Raw genomic sequence first — 18,295 nt, 5'->3', positions numbered from 1 at the left:
TTCAGGCTCTCTGTGAATGTCAGATGGATCCTCTCTGTCACCTTCAAATGGACTTTTTCCAGGTGGCTGAGAGATATGGTCTCAGTTTTAGAGTTTTAACTTCTGATAAATTCTGTCCCTAGAGAGGATCTAGATAAAATCTCTCTGTCTCTCCCTCACTCCTTCCCTTTCTTTCATCCTGAAAAATCATCTTATTAGTCCACTTCAAGTCTTGAGCCACTTTGGCCAGAGGTGGGGCACTATGGTGGGGCACAGTCCAAGCCAAGTTCCTCCACCACCTCTTTAGAATATTCAGGAGTGGTAGCACGTGAAAACGTGGCAGCTTCCGTGGGTTGGGAGGGGGAAGTTAATGGCAGCGCAGTTTCTAAGAGGAGCAACAGGGTCAGGACCCGCAATACTGTAGATACGACCTGTGCTCTCACCTAAGGCATCTCAGAACCTGGTGCCTCTCACTCAAAACACTGCTGGACAGGTGAATAAGGATGGGACAAAGGACTTGTGGTAGAGATCCTTGACGAGCTAATCTGAGGCAAGAATGCATTTTCCTAGCAGTGAATACTCATCCCCTGCATCGGATGCCAATTTGGCAGCTTACACTTTGCTATGTCAACTTCATTCATCTTATTTTATTTAGTTGTTCAACATATATTGTTGAGTACATGTTATGTATCTGACATTCTGCTCAGTGTAGAAGATATAAACATGAGAAAGACAGTCTCTGCCATAAAGAGATTACAGTTGGTGGGAAAGGCAGCCATGTAAACATGTAATTTCCACAGAATGGGATAAGAAGTATGATCGAGGTTTGAGGTCATTGCTGCAGCATTAGATGTGGAGACAGAGCATGAATGGCTATGTATAAATCTGTGTTGAAAACATAATCCACACACTTCCTCTGCCTCCTCCTTCTTCTTCTCCAACCAGTTATTTAACAAGATTGTTCCTCCCTTTCATGTGCACAGTGCACTATAGATTACCCAGCACTTCCACTCACACCATCTTCAAACCTCAGAAATACCAGCCTTGTGAAATAAGCAGAACAAGTATCAGTTCCTCATCTTATACTGGAGAAATCGTGTTTCCAGTGCTTTGAAATTACTTCTGATCCCACAGCTGGTAGTATATTACAACGTTGGACCTCAAGCCCATACCTCAGGCTTCAGTGCTATTCCTAAGCCAACGTGCTACCACCATCTACCACTGGCCAGAGAACACACTCCAGAAAAAGAAACCTAATCCTAATCTGTCTCCAGCAATATGCTGAAGGGCTGTGACCCAGGTTCATCACCGGCCAGTGTCCATCTGTGTCATCCGTCTGTGTGCGGCCTTCCTCAGCATTCTTCCCTGGGTCAGGGCACCTCTGGTCACTGACGCACACCAGGCCTCCATCCCCAGCCTGAGGGCCAAGTCTCTCTGTTGCTCTTGGATCTCATTAAGGTAGTGGTGAGCGGGAGAGTTCAGTTCTGATGAGGACAAGTCATAAATGGGCAGATGAGAATATGGATTCAGTTCTCCAGGGCAGTGTGTCTATGACTTTAAAGTGCACATGAATCACCTGGGGATCTTGTCCAAATGCAGATTCTGACTAAGAGGGTGCCCAAATTTTCTATTTCTTACAAGCTCTCAGGCAATCCCGAGACTGCTGGCCCACAGAGCACACCTGGAGAAGCAAGATCTAGATTAGAGATGCTAATACATCTTAGCCACTCTGGGGATAAACAGCATATCAGTGGGCTGGTAGCTTTCTTAAAAAGCCAAGATGGAAAAATTTGACCTTAAAAAAAAAATTTTTTTTTAAAACATGTTTATAGAAGGAACCCTGAGATGAAAATTAAGAGGTCTTACAAATTTACACATATCACATAGCCCACCTATGCTTCAATGTCCCCAGTTCTGAGTTGAGAGTAACAAATATTGCTTCAAGGTAATGAATGCATATGATACTGTTTGGAACAAAACCATTATGGAAAATGCAGATTGTAATCTGTGATTTTTTTTTGTATTTTTTCTTTGTAGGAGATGTCAGTGAAAAAAGGGATCCAGAATGATTACTAACCTATGACTCCCAACAGTATGACAGGTATCTTTTTTTTTTTTTAACTTTTTCTTTGTTTTCATTTTTGTTCCACCTAAAGTGAACTTATAGGTTCTTAAAGATTAACTTGCGAGTTTCAGCAACCATTATTTCCAAACCAATAAGTGTTATTAAATCCTGTGAATACATCCCTACAAACGTACTTCCATGTTCTTCTGACGTTATAAGATGCATCCTCCCCAGAAAGGTGATGGAGAGGAAATGACTATTCATTTTTAGTCATCCTTTAGCCATTGAACACTGTTTGCTATTGTCTTTTCTTTTTTTTTTTTTTTTTTTTTTAGCAGGGTTTTTTTTTTTTTTTTTCTTTTTTTTTTTTTTTTTTTTTTTTTTTGAGACAGGGTCTTGCTCTGACACCCAGGCTGGAGTGCAGTGGTGCACTCATGGCTTACTGCAGCCCCAGCCTCCCAGGGCTCAAGTGATCCTCCCACCTCAGCCTCCCAAAGTGCTTGGATTTACAGTGAGCCACTGCACACAGTGTATGTTTAATTCTTACAGTCATTCCAATTCATATAATAAATGGCTCTACATACTTTGTGACCACAGAAAGTGTATATTTTCAAAAGTTGGCTGTTTATTCCATTCAGCAGTAGAGTCAGAATGGAACATGATTAGGTCATGTAAGGTATAAGTCAGTTACAAAACTCTTAGCAAGGGTCAAGGGAGAGACAGAATGATCTTGGAGGAATACAAGGTTGCAATAGTGCAAATTCTTTGTGCAATTTATAGAGCGATGGTTGTACACTCAAAGGTGTGAGGGAACAGGCCGATAACACCAGTGATGGCGAAGGTTGGGTAAAAGGAAAAACAAAGCTAGAGAACTCTAGTTCTTTCTAAAAGGAAGCCATCTCCCACTCTAAGCAATCACTGACAAGAAGGAATGGAGCCCCATGTGTCCACAGATTTCAAATTTGCAAGAGAAGTTGGAAATTCAGATTTTAAATGAAATAACCTAAATGTTAGATGTTAGCAAATAACTTATAAAAATCTTATAGACGTATGGCTCAGCCGAAATATGTCTGCTAACTAGAATCAAGCCATGAGCTGTCAGTTTATGACCTCAGCTACATACCTTCCAGCCTAGCAGCAAGCCCACCACTGTCCTTTTTGTTACCATGGCAGCAGGGCAGGTCCCCATAGACCTCTGTGTGTCGAGGATGCAGCCTGACCTTTGGTGATCTATTCATGTCATCACCCAGTGATGAACTAAACATGCAGGATGGATTGCTCCAAGAACTTATTATCCAGTAGACCTGAGTAACTGAAGCAACTGGAAGTTGCCACTCAGCCTTCTGAAAGTTTTGAAACCTCCCAAAGACCATAAACTTTATCTCTCCCAGCATCTTTGCCCAGCCTCTCTACCCACCCATACTCGAGCTCCTGATACAGCAAAAAGATGGGGTGCCTGGGCAAACCACAATGATTCATGCCTGTAGGAGGTGAGGGCATCGGAATCACATATCTTATTTCACATCAACAGGCACCAAAATGCACCCACTCCGACATCCATTCCACAGCCAAGTAGGTCAAATTCTCCGCCACTAAAATCGCACTCCTTATGTCATAAACAAACACATTCAACCTTAGCTACAGCCTCAATGTTTCTGTTGGGATGAATGGGAATCACAGTCAGAAGGAGTGATGGCCTAAGTCTTCACAAGCACACACAGGTGTGAGCACACAGATACCAGACAGCAGGTAGCCACGCTGCAAACTGGAGGGACAGTATTCCTTTCTGATAAAGGACAGTGTGAGAGCAGGTGCTATAAGGATAGCTCTCTACTCCATGATAATTTGCCCACCTGAAAAAGTGTCCAAAGGTTTAGACTCAAAGAACATACCCCAAGACATATGAAATGGCAAAACATGGTATAAAAGTAGGTAATAAAATGGTCTTCGCCTGCTGTGGGGATTAGTTCTAGGTACAGCGCAGTTCATCTAGGCAGAGTGACCATTCATTCTAGCCCCTCTGGATCAGCCCCTCTGGCAATTTTTGTTGTTGTTGTAAAGGGCCAGTGAATAAATATTTCTGGCTTTGCAGCCCATACAGTGTCTGTCATAATTACTCAATTCAGCCATTGTAGCATGAAAAGCCATAGACTATATATAAATAAATAGGCTTGGCTGTGGTTTACTAGAAATGTGTAAAACAGGCAGCAGGTCAGCTTTGGCCCATAGTTTGTGGACCCTTGTTCTAGAGTCCAGGGTGGTCCAGGCAGTTGCCTTCTAGGTGCAAACCATCTCATTACTGAGCAGAACCCCCAAGGGTGAGTGAGCTTGAGAGCTGAGCTAGGAATCTAGGCCCACTCGCAGACAGCTCTAGGGTAAGCCAGCTTTTCAGCCCGTCTTCTGGAAGCCGGGATGCTTTCCTCGCAGACTGAGCCAGAACCCCAGCTGCCTCCTAGTGGAGGAGGGAGTTTTCACTTCCAGCATTTGCTTCATAGTGGGGAAACTAATTGTAGCTCTATTTTCAAAAGATACATACTCCAGACACACATACATGTGTCTGAAGTATATGTGTGTGTGTGTGTGTGTGTGTGTATATATATATGTACAGTTTATGTTAGTGGGCTCAGATGAGAAAATCATTTCTTTAAATGCCCTTGTTTGTGTTTGAGATAAAACAATGTTCTTTTCCCTCTTCTGATTGCAGTGGGCTTAGGGTACATGTTTTAAGAAACCCAAAGGGAGACCATAATGAAGTTATAAGCTGTCAGAACTAAGTGCTTGATCTAGGAGCATACTTCAAAGGCCACATATGTATATTTTTTCCTTTGAAAAGCATAATAGGTAATATTACTGCTATTCAACACAGGAAATCAATTAAACCCTTATGAAAAGAAAACCATTTTTTAAAAGATCAGTAGTTAATATTGAATCTGTTTTCCTAAAACAGAACAGGTCAGCATTTTCAAATGAAGAAGGCATATTTTTGTAGGCTCTTTCAACCACAGTGCTTATTAAATTTATGTACTTTGCACTAACTCGAATGAATAATTGTTTATTTTTTGAGGTTACTTAATATCAGCTACAGTAGAGTCAGATTTTGCCAAAATTTTCTCACTGTTTTATGCCACCTAATTTGAAATTAGGACTATATGAAATCATTCATCGAAAAATACAATTCCTTCCAACCTCAGCAGAAACAAGAAAAAAAAAATACAATTCTTAAAGAAGGAAGTAAGAAAGTACCTTAATAGAGTATTTTATCAGTCTGGAATTAAGCATCACTTCCTAGATAATATGAGGGAAATTCTGCTGACATTGATGACAATATAATGAGCTCTATTCTGAATAAAACCATGATCCACAGCATAGGGAAATTTGTTCTAAGATATGAGTAGCTAAAATGTTAAATACCAAAGTTAGAGGCTTTTGGCCTTGACAGAACAGGAAACCAAGAATTCAAACTGTGCTGGAAGAGGCAAAAACAAGGACCTATTATGTTTGCGCTGAACCTGGCTGTATGAAATTAGGATATGGCATAAAGCTGGCAAAGTATTTGATGTTTTCATTGAAACTGGGCCTCCAGTAATTTAAAGTCACTCTATTATGACGCCTTTCATGTGAATAATATATTACCCATTCAGTTATTTAACTCGGACTTCTTTGTGACTTGCTTGTTTATTTAACTTCCCTCCTGTGGGAAGGTATTTTCTTTGTCAAGGCATTATTCTTGAGTATCCCTCAGTAGCAGGGAAGGGATATGTGCCAAGATAGTTGGGAGCTTTCAGATGTTACCCCAATATTTTCCGCTGTGTGATCTTTGTACTGTTTCTTGTGAGCTTGCTTTGGGAGGGGCTCATTTGTTAAGCAAAATTGAGAACAACATGGGTTTTTTAAAATTTCCCTTATTACTACTGAGGTTGGGCGTTTTTCACACATTTATTCGCCACTCACATTTCTGCATCTGTAACTTCCTTGTTCATAGTTATTGTCCATTTGCCCACTGTAGTTTTTGTCTTTTTCTCATTAATTGTAGAACCTGTTTATGTGTTATGGATATATGAGCTCTATTTTGGATTAAACCACGATCAACAGCATAGGGGAATTTATGCTAAGATGTGAATATGCTAAATGTTAAATATCAAAGTTAGAGTCTTCTTTTGCTAAGTTAACTAAGCAAGTCACTTCATCTCCCTAGATCTTGAATCCCTTACCTATTAAATGAGAAAGTGAAAGCAGTTCATCCCTAGTTCCCCTTCCACTTCTAAAATTTGAATATTTATAAATCACATGTTCATAAAGTAAGGCATACATACACTGATGGTTGAGTATAAAGAAAAAGTGAATACTGAGGCAATGCATTTTGTGTTTTGAGACTGTCCTACTGAACAAGTTTTTCAGAGTCAGACAAAACATTTAAGTTGGGAAAACTCGGCATTTTATTGTGAAGCCCATATCATTTCTCAAAGGTGAAATTGTGAAGCCCATGCCATTTTTCAAAGGCAGACCTTCAGGTGTCCCTTAGGTTTTTTCAACTGCTTCTTAATGGCCATTTCTCCCTTCAGAAATAGAGTCACAGTGGTGCATATGTCCTACAACCTACATAGAATGGCTCTCCATGGTTTCAAAAGGTTACTGACTGCAAAATAATGACACCATTCAAAAATAACTAATGTTAACAGTGTACATATTGTTAACATTTCCTGTTGTCAATAAACACGCTTCCTCAAAAGGATTTTGTTCATGGCCACTTAGTAATTCATCATATGGTGATATAGTCCCTGATTGTTAGGCTATTAACATAATATTGTTATAAATAATATATGATGAATACATATTTATTACATATATATTGACATGATGAATATATAATGAACTGCCTTGTACCTAATTTTGCATCTTTCTGATAATTTCCTCAGGATAAACTCTACTATATTAAAAGAAATGATAGGTCAAAGGGACTGAACGGCTTTAAAAACTTTTTCTGTTTTCAAATTTTAGCCAGATTATTGGACCAATTGAGACATCCAACAGCAGTTGAGCCTCCGTTTAAGCATAAAGCCTCCAAATGTAGAAATTTTCGGTACAGTTAGCCTATTTGTTTTTGAGGAGGGAATTTATTAGGCAAAATTGTATCAAGCCTTTCAAAACTTTATATTTTTCTTCTTGATTATAAATTTGACTGTATACCACACACACACACACACACACATACACACACACACACACACACATTGATTGGTGACTCAAACTTCACCTTTTATAATGTAACCTGTTTGTTTAACTTTTCTGTTGTGGTATTTGTCTTTTTCTTAACGATTTAGATATTAGGGAATTAATTCATTTTCTATCATAAACAGTGTATATATTTTTCTCAATTTAATACATATCTCTTCTTTTTGTTGATGGCAATATTTAACCTTTTTAAATTTTTCTTCCTTTGAAATAATTTTATACTTACAGGAAAGTTGCAAAATTAATACAAAGAATTCCAAGCCATCTTTTACCCTAAGTCTTAAAATGTTAACATTTTATCACATTTGCTTTAATCTTCTTTCTCTATCTCTATCTAATTTTTATTTCAAACCATTTACAAATAAACTGTAAATATGGTTCCATAGCATTTTTGGACATACGAAAGTTTTTAGTTTATATATAGTGAGTTCTACTGAGGTACTATTTGTGATTTATTTCTTTGTTGTCAAGCTTAGTAATATCTTCTGATGAGTACTGAGGGACAGACCTCAATGGGCTCTTTGGAATGTGTTAGCACTTTTATTTCAACATGTAGTTCTTTTTCATTAGATGCAGGAATGACTTGCTGAAGGTTGAAGATTTTTCTCTCTCATACTTACCTTTAACTCTTACATTCTTACCTTTGTGCACCAAATACTCACACAAAGTGGTGAGCCTCTGAGGCAAGGGAGGGGCAAACCTGATTGGTGGAGGTCCTTCTGTCCCTTCTCCCAAAGTCAGAACAGCCAATCGTCAGGCCTTTGGGCTGGTTACAGGTGTAGAGGAAGTAATAACAGAAGCCAAAGGAGAGCAGCAATGCAGAGTGCCACCACGACCCTTGGCTCCCCTTCCCACAGTGCTATAGAGCTGGGAGGCTTTAGATAGATGGACACACTCCTGGCATAGCCATTCTGAAGGGAAATCTGGAGGTTTATTGCACTTTCTCCTGAATTCCTGTCTCCCCAGATGTGATCAAAAATAAAACGTGGCCTTGGATTCCATACAGCCATCTATACACATTACGGATGTTGCCATGAATAGTTTGGCAGAAAGAAAAATAGCCCAAATAGCTAGCTCTACTGTTGGCTAAGCTTTGATTTTATTTCTTGGGTATTTAACCACACAATGTGATGAGGGCCTTTTTGCTCCTCGCTCTGCATGCTGTCACTTCTAAAATAAATAAAAATCTCACTGTCAGTAGGCTAGAAAGGAAGCATCCGTCTTCCCCCAAATTCCTTGAGGGCAGAAGGGAGGCCATTACACACATCACACTGAAAGTCTTTAAATTCATGCTCAGACGTCTCTCCCACAGATCCATGCCTCACAGGAACTGCTGAAACCTCACATCCTCTTCTCCCTCTCTCTCCAGAGGCTAAAACCCTGATGAGTCTGCCGTACACACTGCCTCCCCTCCCCACTGCAGTCAGAAATCTGGACCCTCCTCTCCCCTCCCCCTTCTCCCCACTACTGCCTCCACCTTCAAGATTGTGAGCCTCTTCTCTCCACTTCCTCGATACGTATTTCCTTTTAAAACCCCTCTCAGCAAAATAAACAGATCTTCCTTGGGACCCCGCTTGCCTCGGAAAACAAAGGAAGGGAAAACCATAAATATTTGTCATCTTACTTCTGTCACACATAAATTGGTAGAGGAGAAAATCACTCCTCGGCATCCATCCAGACTAGGGAAGAGAGGAGACCAGCACCTCAGTTCACGAGTTTCTCCAGTTTCTACCATAATAAGGGGCAAATCAAAAGACCACCAGGAAGAACTTCTGTACTGCTAACACATCACCTTTTTCTTTAAAAGAAGAGCAAATGCTCCTTTTTTCCTCATGAAACAGAAGGAGCGGTAACTCTTCATGCGGTGTGACTGGGTAAAAGATGCCCTGTAGGCTACCTGAAGAAGGACTGGTCCTCCTGTATTCTGACTGTCTCTGTCCTTATCCCTCCTCTTTAACTTCCTGAACTTCTCTTGGAAGAGAAACTTACTACAGAAAAGTAGGGAGCTTCTGAAAGAGACCAGATTAACAAAATCTCACCAAATCCAGTCAGACTAGCAAAAACCTTCCCTCAAATCTCCCAGCAACTCTTAAACAATTACTTCTGGAACAACTTCAGTTTCCAAATTTGAGCTGCAACTAGGTAATCAGGAAGTTGAAATGTCAAAAGGACAAGACTTTGCAGAGAGGAGAAGATGGAAGCAGAAGAGTGAAAAAAAAATTCTTTCTCAGCAACTCCTGTATTCTTCCTAGAAGGCACCCTTTACAAAGCTGGCTTCTTCTCGTACTCCAACCCCAAGCCACACCCAACCCCATTCCACCTCCACTCCCACCACCACCACAATCACCATCACACCAACCTCCACTATGATTATTGCCCCCCACATCATCATCCCCATTATCCCCACCATCACCATTCTGATAAACTCATCTCAGTCTCCTGCAAGCCCTGCCATAACCAAGTGCTGCCCAGCACATCTCTCCCTGATTTTTTTTTCCCTAGCAGTCACAAATAACAACTGTAACTTAACAGGGTTCTATTATGTGGGGATGTATCTTCCTCTCTCTTCTCCTAAATGCCACTAAAGTCCACAGCGGTTGCACGTATATAGGTGCAAATCCCTTAAAAAGAAAACAATTTTCCCAACAAGAATTTGGTTTCTAATGACTGTATGGTGTTATTTTGTTTGCAGTGAGCCAAGAGTCATTTTTATATAGCACCACAACCTGCCACCATTGCCATCTGAAAAGTCCCAGGCGCTTGTTTTATCCATCTTTGCTTTTCTTTCAAGTCTTAGCTATGATGACATTCTCGCTCTGGAATTTGGCTGTGTTGTAAAAAGAAACTAGTGTGGAACGCCAGTTCTCCAAGCCCGCAGAGTGCAGATGCTTTCTTGTCTTGGTACTATAACTGAACTGAGTCATTTTCTCTAAGCCATAGTTCACACATTAGCAGGCTGAAGCCAATGTGGTGAAGTGTCTTGCCCAGGGCCACCACAGCAAACTGTTGAGTATTTGGACCATCAGTTCCCAAAGACTGGGGAACTGTGGGTTAAATGACTTCAAATGGTGATTATGTTTCTTTTCTTTTCTTTTCTTTTTTTTTTTTTTTAACCTTGACTGAAGTTCTTTGTCTTTATCGTGGTGCGTTTGCAAGGAAGATGTATTAAGCATTCCTTCTTCTCCTTTTTAGTAAGCTGAGACCAAATTAATAAAATCTCAGCAAATTTAGTCAGATTAGCAAAAACCTCCCTCAAAACTCCTAGAGATTCAGACAATTGCTTCTAGAACTTCAGTTTCCAAAATGACAGCCAGGTGACCAGATAGTTGATCCCTCTCTTTGGAAGAGGACCTAACTTTGTCCTGCTCAAACTTGGCTGCGTATTAGAATCCCTCTGGGAGCTTTCTTTTTGAGACAGGGTCTCACTCTGTGGCCCAGGCTGGAGTGTGGTGGCATGATTTCGGCTCACTGCAACCTCCACCTTCCAGGCTCATGTGATTCTCCCATCTCAGCCTCCAGAGCAGCTGGGATTAGAGGAACTCACCACTACACCCAGCTAATTTTTATATTTTTTGTAGAGATGGGGTCTTGCCATGTTGCCCAGGATTGTCTCGAACTCCTGGGCTCAACTGATCCATCCCCCTCAGCCTCCCAAAGTGCTGGGATTACAGGCATGAGCCACCACACCTGGCCACTCTGAGAGCTTTTTAAAGTCCTGATGTCCATGCCATCCTAGACCAGTTTAATAGTAATCCCCAGGTGAGGGCCCAAGACTCAGCATTCTTTTAAAACTGTCCAGGTAATTCTAAAGTACAACCCAGTGGGACACAGTGGTTCTCAACTCTGCTGCCTATTACAGGTCAACTGAGGGGATCTGTTAAAAAATACCAGTGTCTGTGCTCCACCCCTAGAGATTCCAATAAATCGGTCTAAGGTGAAACCTCTGGTAGCTTTGTTTTTTTAACTCAAGTGATTCTACTATGCATCCGGTGTTAAGAAAAGAGCTGTTGTTCTCAAACTTGGTGGTGGGATCAGAATCACTGGGAAATTTAGTTTAAAAGGAAAAAAAGTTCTAGCCAACCATCTTACCTAGTGACAAGTGCCTTGGCTTTTCTTGTGCCTACTCAACTCTCCAGGTGATTCTGATGCACACAGAAGTTTGAGAATCACTGATGCAGAGGGTTCCCCCTCTCCCCAGAAAATGTTAGTTTGGCCATCTGAGTACCTAGAAAAGAAATCTAAAATATTACCCTTTAATCTAGGCCTAACCTGACCTAGGGTGGGCAAATTGAATTGTAATTAGTGATGCTCTACTCCCGATGACGGTGTAGGTGTCTATTGTTACTTTTGCCCACAAATGACAGACTCATGGTTCCTGTAACCATGCATTTGACCAGTGAACATCAGCATCTTCACTTATCCAAATGACTCATCGGAACAGCAAACTCTCCAGCTCAAATGATCACAAAGTCCTTCGGGCCTGCACTCCAAGGCCAGCATTTGTCATTCAAGAAATGGAACAGTCATGAGGAAACTTGTTTCTCTGTCCCACAAATGATTTTATAGGCATCGAGCTTAGAATCCTATTTTTTTTGTTTTTGTTTTTGTTTTTTTTTGAGACAGGGTCTCATACTCTGTCACCCAGGCTTGAGTGCAGTGGTGTGATCACGGCTTACTGCCATGGAGATAGTGAGCCTCCTCCTCCCAAGGAGACCTTCCAAGCTCAGTTAATCCTCCCACCTTAGCCTTGTGAGTAGCTGGAACCACTGGCACACACCACCACACTCAGCTAAATTTTTTTTTATTATTTTTTGCAGAGACAGGGTCTCACCATGTTGACCACGCTGGTCTTAAACTCCTGGGCTCAAGCAATCTGCCCACCTTGGCCTCTCAAAGTACTGGAATTACAGGCATGAGCCACCATGCCTGAGCTTAGAATGCTATTCTATGCTGCTTTAATGTATTGTTTTTAGATGTGTGGTGCCTTTGGTTATGGGAGGAGGTATTTATTTACTTATTATTTTTAATTTTTTAAATAAATGAAAGGACTTCCATTTTGGGATCTGAAGAGAATATAGCACTCTGGTGAGCAGTCCCCATAGGGTTATTGTTCTCAGCCTGATCTACATGTTTAAGTCACATGGGGAAATCTTAAAAATCCCAATGCTGAAAATGCTGAACTTTTCTCAAAGGATTGTGGTGAGGATGTAAGATTTATAGAAATCACTGAACATAGAGTCTGGAGCACTGGGACACAACATACAACAGCCATTATGAGGGGGTACCTGGCACATAGTAGATACTCACTAACTTAATTTATTATGGACAAAACAGCCAACAGAATTATGATCCTACAATGGAAAAAAAAAACAGATGTAAATGAGTGTTTGTACTTTTTTAAGAAGTTTGTTTTGCAGCTAAGCTTAAATGTCTATAGCTTTGCTTAGCCCATTCCCATAATTCATGTCTTCTCACCAGTGTCACACTCAAATTCAGCACCCTTGCTAGAATTTTCCAATTTTCCGTACAGCTAAGGACTTTTCTTTTTATAAAAAAATAAGAGAGAGACAAAAAATTTCTTTGTTATTCTTTATTACTTTACAGAAAGACTTTTTTTTTTTTTTTTTTTTTTTTGAGACGGAGTCTTGCTCTGTCGCCCAGGCTGTAGTGCGGTGGCGTAATCTCGGCTCACTGCAAGCTCTGCCTCCTGGGTTCACGCCCTTCTCCTGCTTCAGCCTCCCGAGTAGCTGGGATTACAGGTACCTGCCAACATGCCCGGCTAATTTTTTTGTATTTTTTAGTAGAGATGGGGTTTCTCCATGTTATCCAGGATGGTCTCGATCTCCTGAACTCGTGATCCGCCCACCTCGGCCTCCCAGCGTGCTGGGACTGCAGGCATGAGCCACCGTGTCCGGCCAGAAAAGATATTTTTAATGAAGCTGTAATCTAAACATAAGATTTGAAGCAAACAATTCAGGCAAAAGGAAGTAGATAGTTTTTCATACAATCTCTTCCTTTCTGCAATCCCTGATAAAATAAGCATCTTTAAACATTTGTTGCTATGATTATTATTGTTGCTTAATTTTTTAACAGGCATCAGTTCCTAGGCCAGCCAAGGCAAGGGACCACACCACACAGTATTTTCCTGAATGCCCAGCATCCTGCAGGATGTAGGACTTAACATGATGCAATCACATCATGTAGGAAGTCACAGCAGAAAATGGGAGGGGAAACATACCTTCCCACTACTGCCAATAAAAAAGTGTGTAAAAGCACTGGCTTCCCATAATTCAATTTCGTTTTACTTGCACAGTGTCAAATTGTGATTTTCAACATTTTTTTTTTTTTTTGCCAAGATCCTCTTGTTATTTTATTGCAACACACACCTCCCTTGAACCCTGTGCTTTCAAACATTTTACCTGCCAAACCGCTTTTATGAAGTAATGGCATTCACTGACCGGTTTTTAATCACCAAAGACGTATTTGGTTACTAATCTGATGTTTTCAGTGAGCAGGATGAAATAATCAATGTTCCCACGCTATATATATGTATAGAAAAATTTCTATATCTTTTTCAAAAATCTGAAGGCATTTTTCATGGAAGTGTCATAGACTGCCTCATATTTTTGTACAACTTCCCTTGGGCCTTTTCAGACTTTTTAAATGGCTTATAGTTTCCTCTGACACTGCTTTTATAGACCTCAGGTTAGAGACATTTGAATAAGAAAATTCTGAATATTCTTGTACCCCAATTTTCTCACCTCTAAGTAGGAATTACATTCTTATATTGTTTAAATATTATATTAATGTCTTATAATTATTATAATATTTATTATTTTAATATTATAAGTGTGTAATTCCTACTTAGGGTTGAGAAAATTGGGGTACAAGGACTATAGAACCATAAAAGAAGCCATCAGAATACCAATTATTGCTGGCATTACCTTTAATCAAAAAAGTCTTTCAGTATTATTATAAAATCGTTCTTCAAAGATGTGTATGTAAATGAATATAAAATAGCCTATCAAACTCAGTAATGCATAATGAAAATATTCATGAGAATTTTAATCTTTTAACACCATGCTCTACATTAGATTAAGAAATTATTGGGATAAATCAGAACATTCGTAAATTCTTTAAGTTTCTCAACAGAAAATTCTAATACAATTTAAAGTTTTTTGAGCATCTCAGATATTACATACTAAGCATATAAACATGACTGAGCAATAGTTCTTGCCTTTGAGAAGCTCATAGTCAAGAGATCACAGTTTGTAAACACAGCAATTCATATTTTTAACATCTGACAAGACTCATGGAAGTTTAGCATTGGAAGGAATCTTAGAGACCATCTAGTTCAATGCCATGAAATTACAGGTGGAGAAACGAAGCCTATTAACTTAAAGTAATAAATGTGTGGCCCTGCAGTAGTGCATCACACAGACAGTTCGGTTGTTTGCCTTCACACTTCTCACACCTTAAGCTTCCATTGACTCTGATTGGATTTTTTAAATACTGAATGATACAAAAGTATCATTTAGAATTGTAGAGCATCTATTAGCAAAATAATGCTCTCGGCTGCAATAAATGAATCCCAAATCTCAGTGACTTCGTACAACAGAATTTTATTTCTAACTCATGTTAAGTCTAGTACCACATGTTCTTGGTTGGCAGGTGACACTTGTCAGGGTCATTTATGGACCCAGGTTCTTTCCTTCTTACATCTCCATCTACCTCTAGGACTTCCGAATTTTCTCCACTAAACAGAAGAGAGAGAAAGACAATGAAACAAAACATGTAAGAGGTGTTTCACAGGCAAGGCCTGGAAATAGTGCCCAATGCCTTCATTCATTCTATTGGCTAGACCTCAGTCACATGGCCATGTCTCACTGCAAGGGAGCTGGAAAATACAGTCTAGCTGTGTGCCCAGGAAGTAAGGAGTGCACAGGTTTTGATGATGAGTCTGTGTCACAAAGGGCTATACAAATGCATAATAACATTATGGAGGTCAGTTCAGGAAGGGCTTGATCTTTATAGTGAAGTCACCTTTTTGTTTAAAAAGTGTCTGTTTCAGTCCTCTGACCCTCTTCCAGGTATTATCAACATTTCTAGACAGGGCTAGGATGGTCTGTTTTACCCACCTTTCCTGGTTGCTGTTGGAGTTGGCATGGAGTAGTGAAAAGAAAACAGACTTTGGAGTCATGTGTCCTTGTGTTCAAATCCCCAGTTTTCCACTAAGTAACGTTGTGACTTGGGGCAAGTTGCGTAAGCCTCCATTTTCTCCTTGTAAAATGGGGACAGATAGCATCCTAGAGTTGCGGTGTGACTTAATTAAATCATTTAGTAAACACTTATTGAGAGCTTACTACATGTCAAGTCCTATGGTACACTCTGGGGAAATAGCAGAGATTTTTTAAAGGCACAGAGCCTAGATTAATAAATGATGTATATACAGTTATTGTCATGAGAAAGCACACTCAATAAATGTTAGTACTCTTGCTTTTTTGGCCCTCTATAGCTAAGCTGTGAAGATAGGTTCATCCCTAGAAATTCTAGATAGAATAAACTAGTGAATGATGGATCTGTAAGATGGATAGGTCAAGTGGAAAACGTTTCAAATGTTTCCATTGTTCCTGTTGTTTGAAATTGAATTGGTGGGGTGAGAATGTTTATTTATGTTTATGAAGCATGTTTAATTTGCAAGGGCGTGAAACATAATAATTTCAGCTGCAAACACATACTTGTTTAGTCCCAACAAGAGTAAACAGAGAAACATCAAAGTGGAGAGCCCTCTTCAAGACTGGTGGCCTTTCCATTGCTAAGCCTCCTTTACAAATAAGAGGAGGAGGGTCTTCAGAGATGGTGAGTGTCTTCCTGAGGACCAGAAGGGCAGTGAATTTGCAGCAGCCCCTCCTACTCACTGACAGATCAGAAGGGACATGCAAGATCCCCGAGAGAAGGAGGATAACACTGTGTCGGCATCTCAGACACTGCTGCAGCCTCGGTCTTTGGGATTCAGAGACTGGTGAGGGTTTTTGCATGAGAAACCGTCACCCTCGGTGCTCCTTGACTCCTTCTTGTCTCTCAGCTTTTGTTTTATTGTTTTCTATGATTTCCAAATACAGCAGAGGACCTTTATATTGTTTTGTTTGATAGCCTATTTTTTACTCTCTTGCATCATACTTTCCAGGAAGCTCTGTTTTATTTCACTTTACTTCTCTTTTATCTTTTCACCTTAAATGCAGAATAGTCTGGGGGAGAAAAGGGGCACATAACGAGGACAACGGGTCTTCAAACCGAAGTACATACCATCTTGACTCCAGCTAGCCCTGCACCAGCCATTTTATATGCCCTAAACCACAGTTGCATTGCTGACCCCTAATGCCACAGAAGAGCTACAGGCACAGGCTTTGTCACATCCACCTCAAGTCCATTGTGGCTCTACCTCTTCAGCTGTGACCTTGGGCAAGTTGCTTTCCCTTTCTTAATACTCAGTTTCTTCACCTGTGAAACGGAGATGATCATTACTTACGTCCGTATTCATGTGAAGGTCAAAACAAATAACGGAATGTGCATAGCATCATGGCTAGAATGTAGGTAGTGAGCCTCTAATAATAAGTGACAGGTGCCATCATCATGATCCCCCACAGTGACCATATCTGCAGGCCAAATGCACCAACCTTGCCAGAAAAGCTGTGATGGGAACAAATGCAGCTGTCTTGTTATCTTGCTTCAAACTTAGAGGATACATTTTATATTCCCCAGTAACCAAATGCCATCTAGTTTTCCTGAACAACCCATTCCACAGCTAAAAACTAAAGAGTCACAGGTTTGGCTCAGAAATGAATCTTCTGGTCACACTTTCCAGGCCTGATTCTTGAGAATTACCCATTAATTTTTTAAATCCCTTTAGAATATTTGTGCAGAAGCCACCACTGAAAGTCTAAGACTAAAGCTCCCGGATCCTTTGCTAGGGCCTCCCTCCACAATGCATCTGATTATATTGTCTTCTCCTTTCCAGATAAGGATTTTTCTAGAGATCCTTCTGTATGTGGTTCTTCTCTACCCTATTCTCTAAGGAGAACTGGAAATATTGACCAGGGCTGGGATTAGCTTTCTCTCTGTTTCAGGCAGGGACAGTTCTATCCATGATAAGTTTCCTCTCCTTCCAAAGTATACAGTCCTTAGCATGTTTAATTAATAGAGTCCTGGGTAAGATTCCAACTTTCCAAGATTAAGAATGTACTTTGCTTCCTGACCCTGTCAAGCCCCAACCCTTCTCAAGAATTTTCCATGTGCCACAAATCAACTAAATAAAGGCTCTTGATCTCCACATACACTGGCCAAGAGGACAAAGCCTAAATTGGCTACAGTATGAGGCTCCTGGACCTGGGACGGCTTGGCCCAGTCCAGTGATAATTTCACCAAACACACTTCCTAATCAGTTTTCTCTGTTCTTCTCTTCTCTCTCTCAGAAACTCTTGCCATTTGAGGGTCTGGTCTACTTGGCACCCTTACAGTTTTTTGCTACTGTTCTCCACTCCCATTGTTCATGTCATACCATATTGCCAGAGTTGCTCACTCTGCTTAAAGAATGGCATTGTTTGCCACTCCCCAGGGGCACGCTGGTTTAGAACATCTGCCAGTTATCTTGGCAGAAGGAATCATCTGAATGTTTTGGCTCAGTATTATTTAATCCTAAATAGTCAGCTGCTGCCTTAATCTTGAGGACAAATTAGGTTCAGAAGACAGAGGAATCTAGTGACTGAAATGAGGAGGTCGCTTCATCTAGATGAGGGCTATTTACCTTCACCCAGCTTTCTCCCAGGCTGTCTCAGCACTCCCTGTACTATGTGGAAAGCTGCTGGTGGAAGGCTGTGTTGTGTGTCAGCATAATAGCAGGGGATCAAGGCTTGGTGTTGCGTGTAACTCTCCAGGTGGCCTGGATCAAACCATATCACCTTCATGGATCTCAATTCTCTTTTCTTTTCTTTTTTTTTTTTTTTTTGAGACAGAGTATTT

The 18,295-nt window shown here is 40.5% G+C and overlaps 1 protein-coding gene across 4 annotated transcripts in view; it reads left to right on the top strand.

Moving 5' to 3' along the window:
- Positions 1-18,295, top strand: part of THRB (thyroid hormone receptor, beta) — a 366,193-nt gene that overhangs the window by 257,348 nt on the left and 90,550 nt on the right. For all 4 annotated transcript variants that reach the window (XM_011974799.1, XM_011974798.1, XM_011974801.1 and 1 more), the window contains one exon: positions 2,017-2,080. In XM_011974799.1, coding sequence (XP_011830189.1) covers positions 2,059-2,080 — 22 coding nt within the window. In that variant the 5' untranslated portion in view covers positions 2,017-2,058. The remainder of the gene's footprint in view (positions 1-2,016; positions 2,081-18,295) is intronic.

The sequence above is a fragment of the Mandrillus leucophaeus genome, unplaced genomic scaffold, assembly GCF_000951045.1.
Source record: "Mandrillus leucophaeus isolate KB7577 unplaced genomic scaffold, Mleu.le_1.0 Scaffold149, whole genome shotgun sequence".
Taxonomy (NCBI): Eukaryota; Metazoa; Chordata; class Mammalia; order Primates; family Cercopithecidae; genus Mandrillus; species Mandrillus leucophaeus.
The sequence above is the reverse complement of the archived record's forward strand: the minus strand, read 5'-3'. Positions and strand labels throughout refer to the sequence as shown.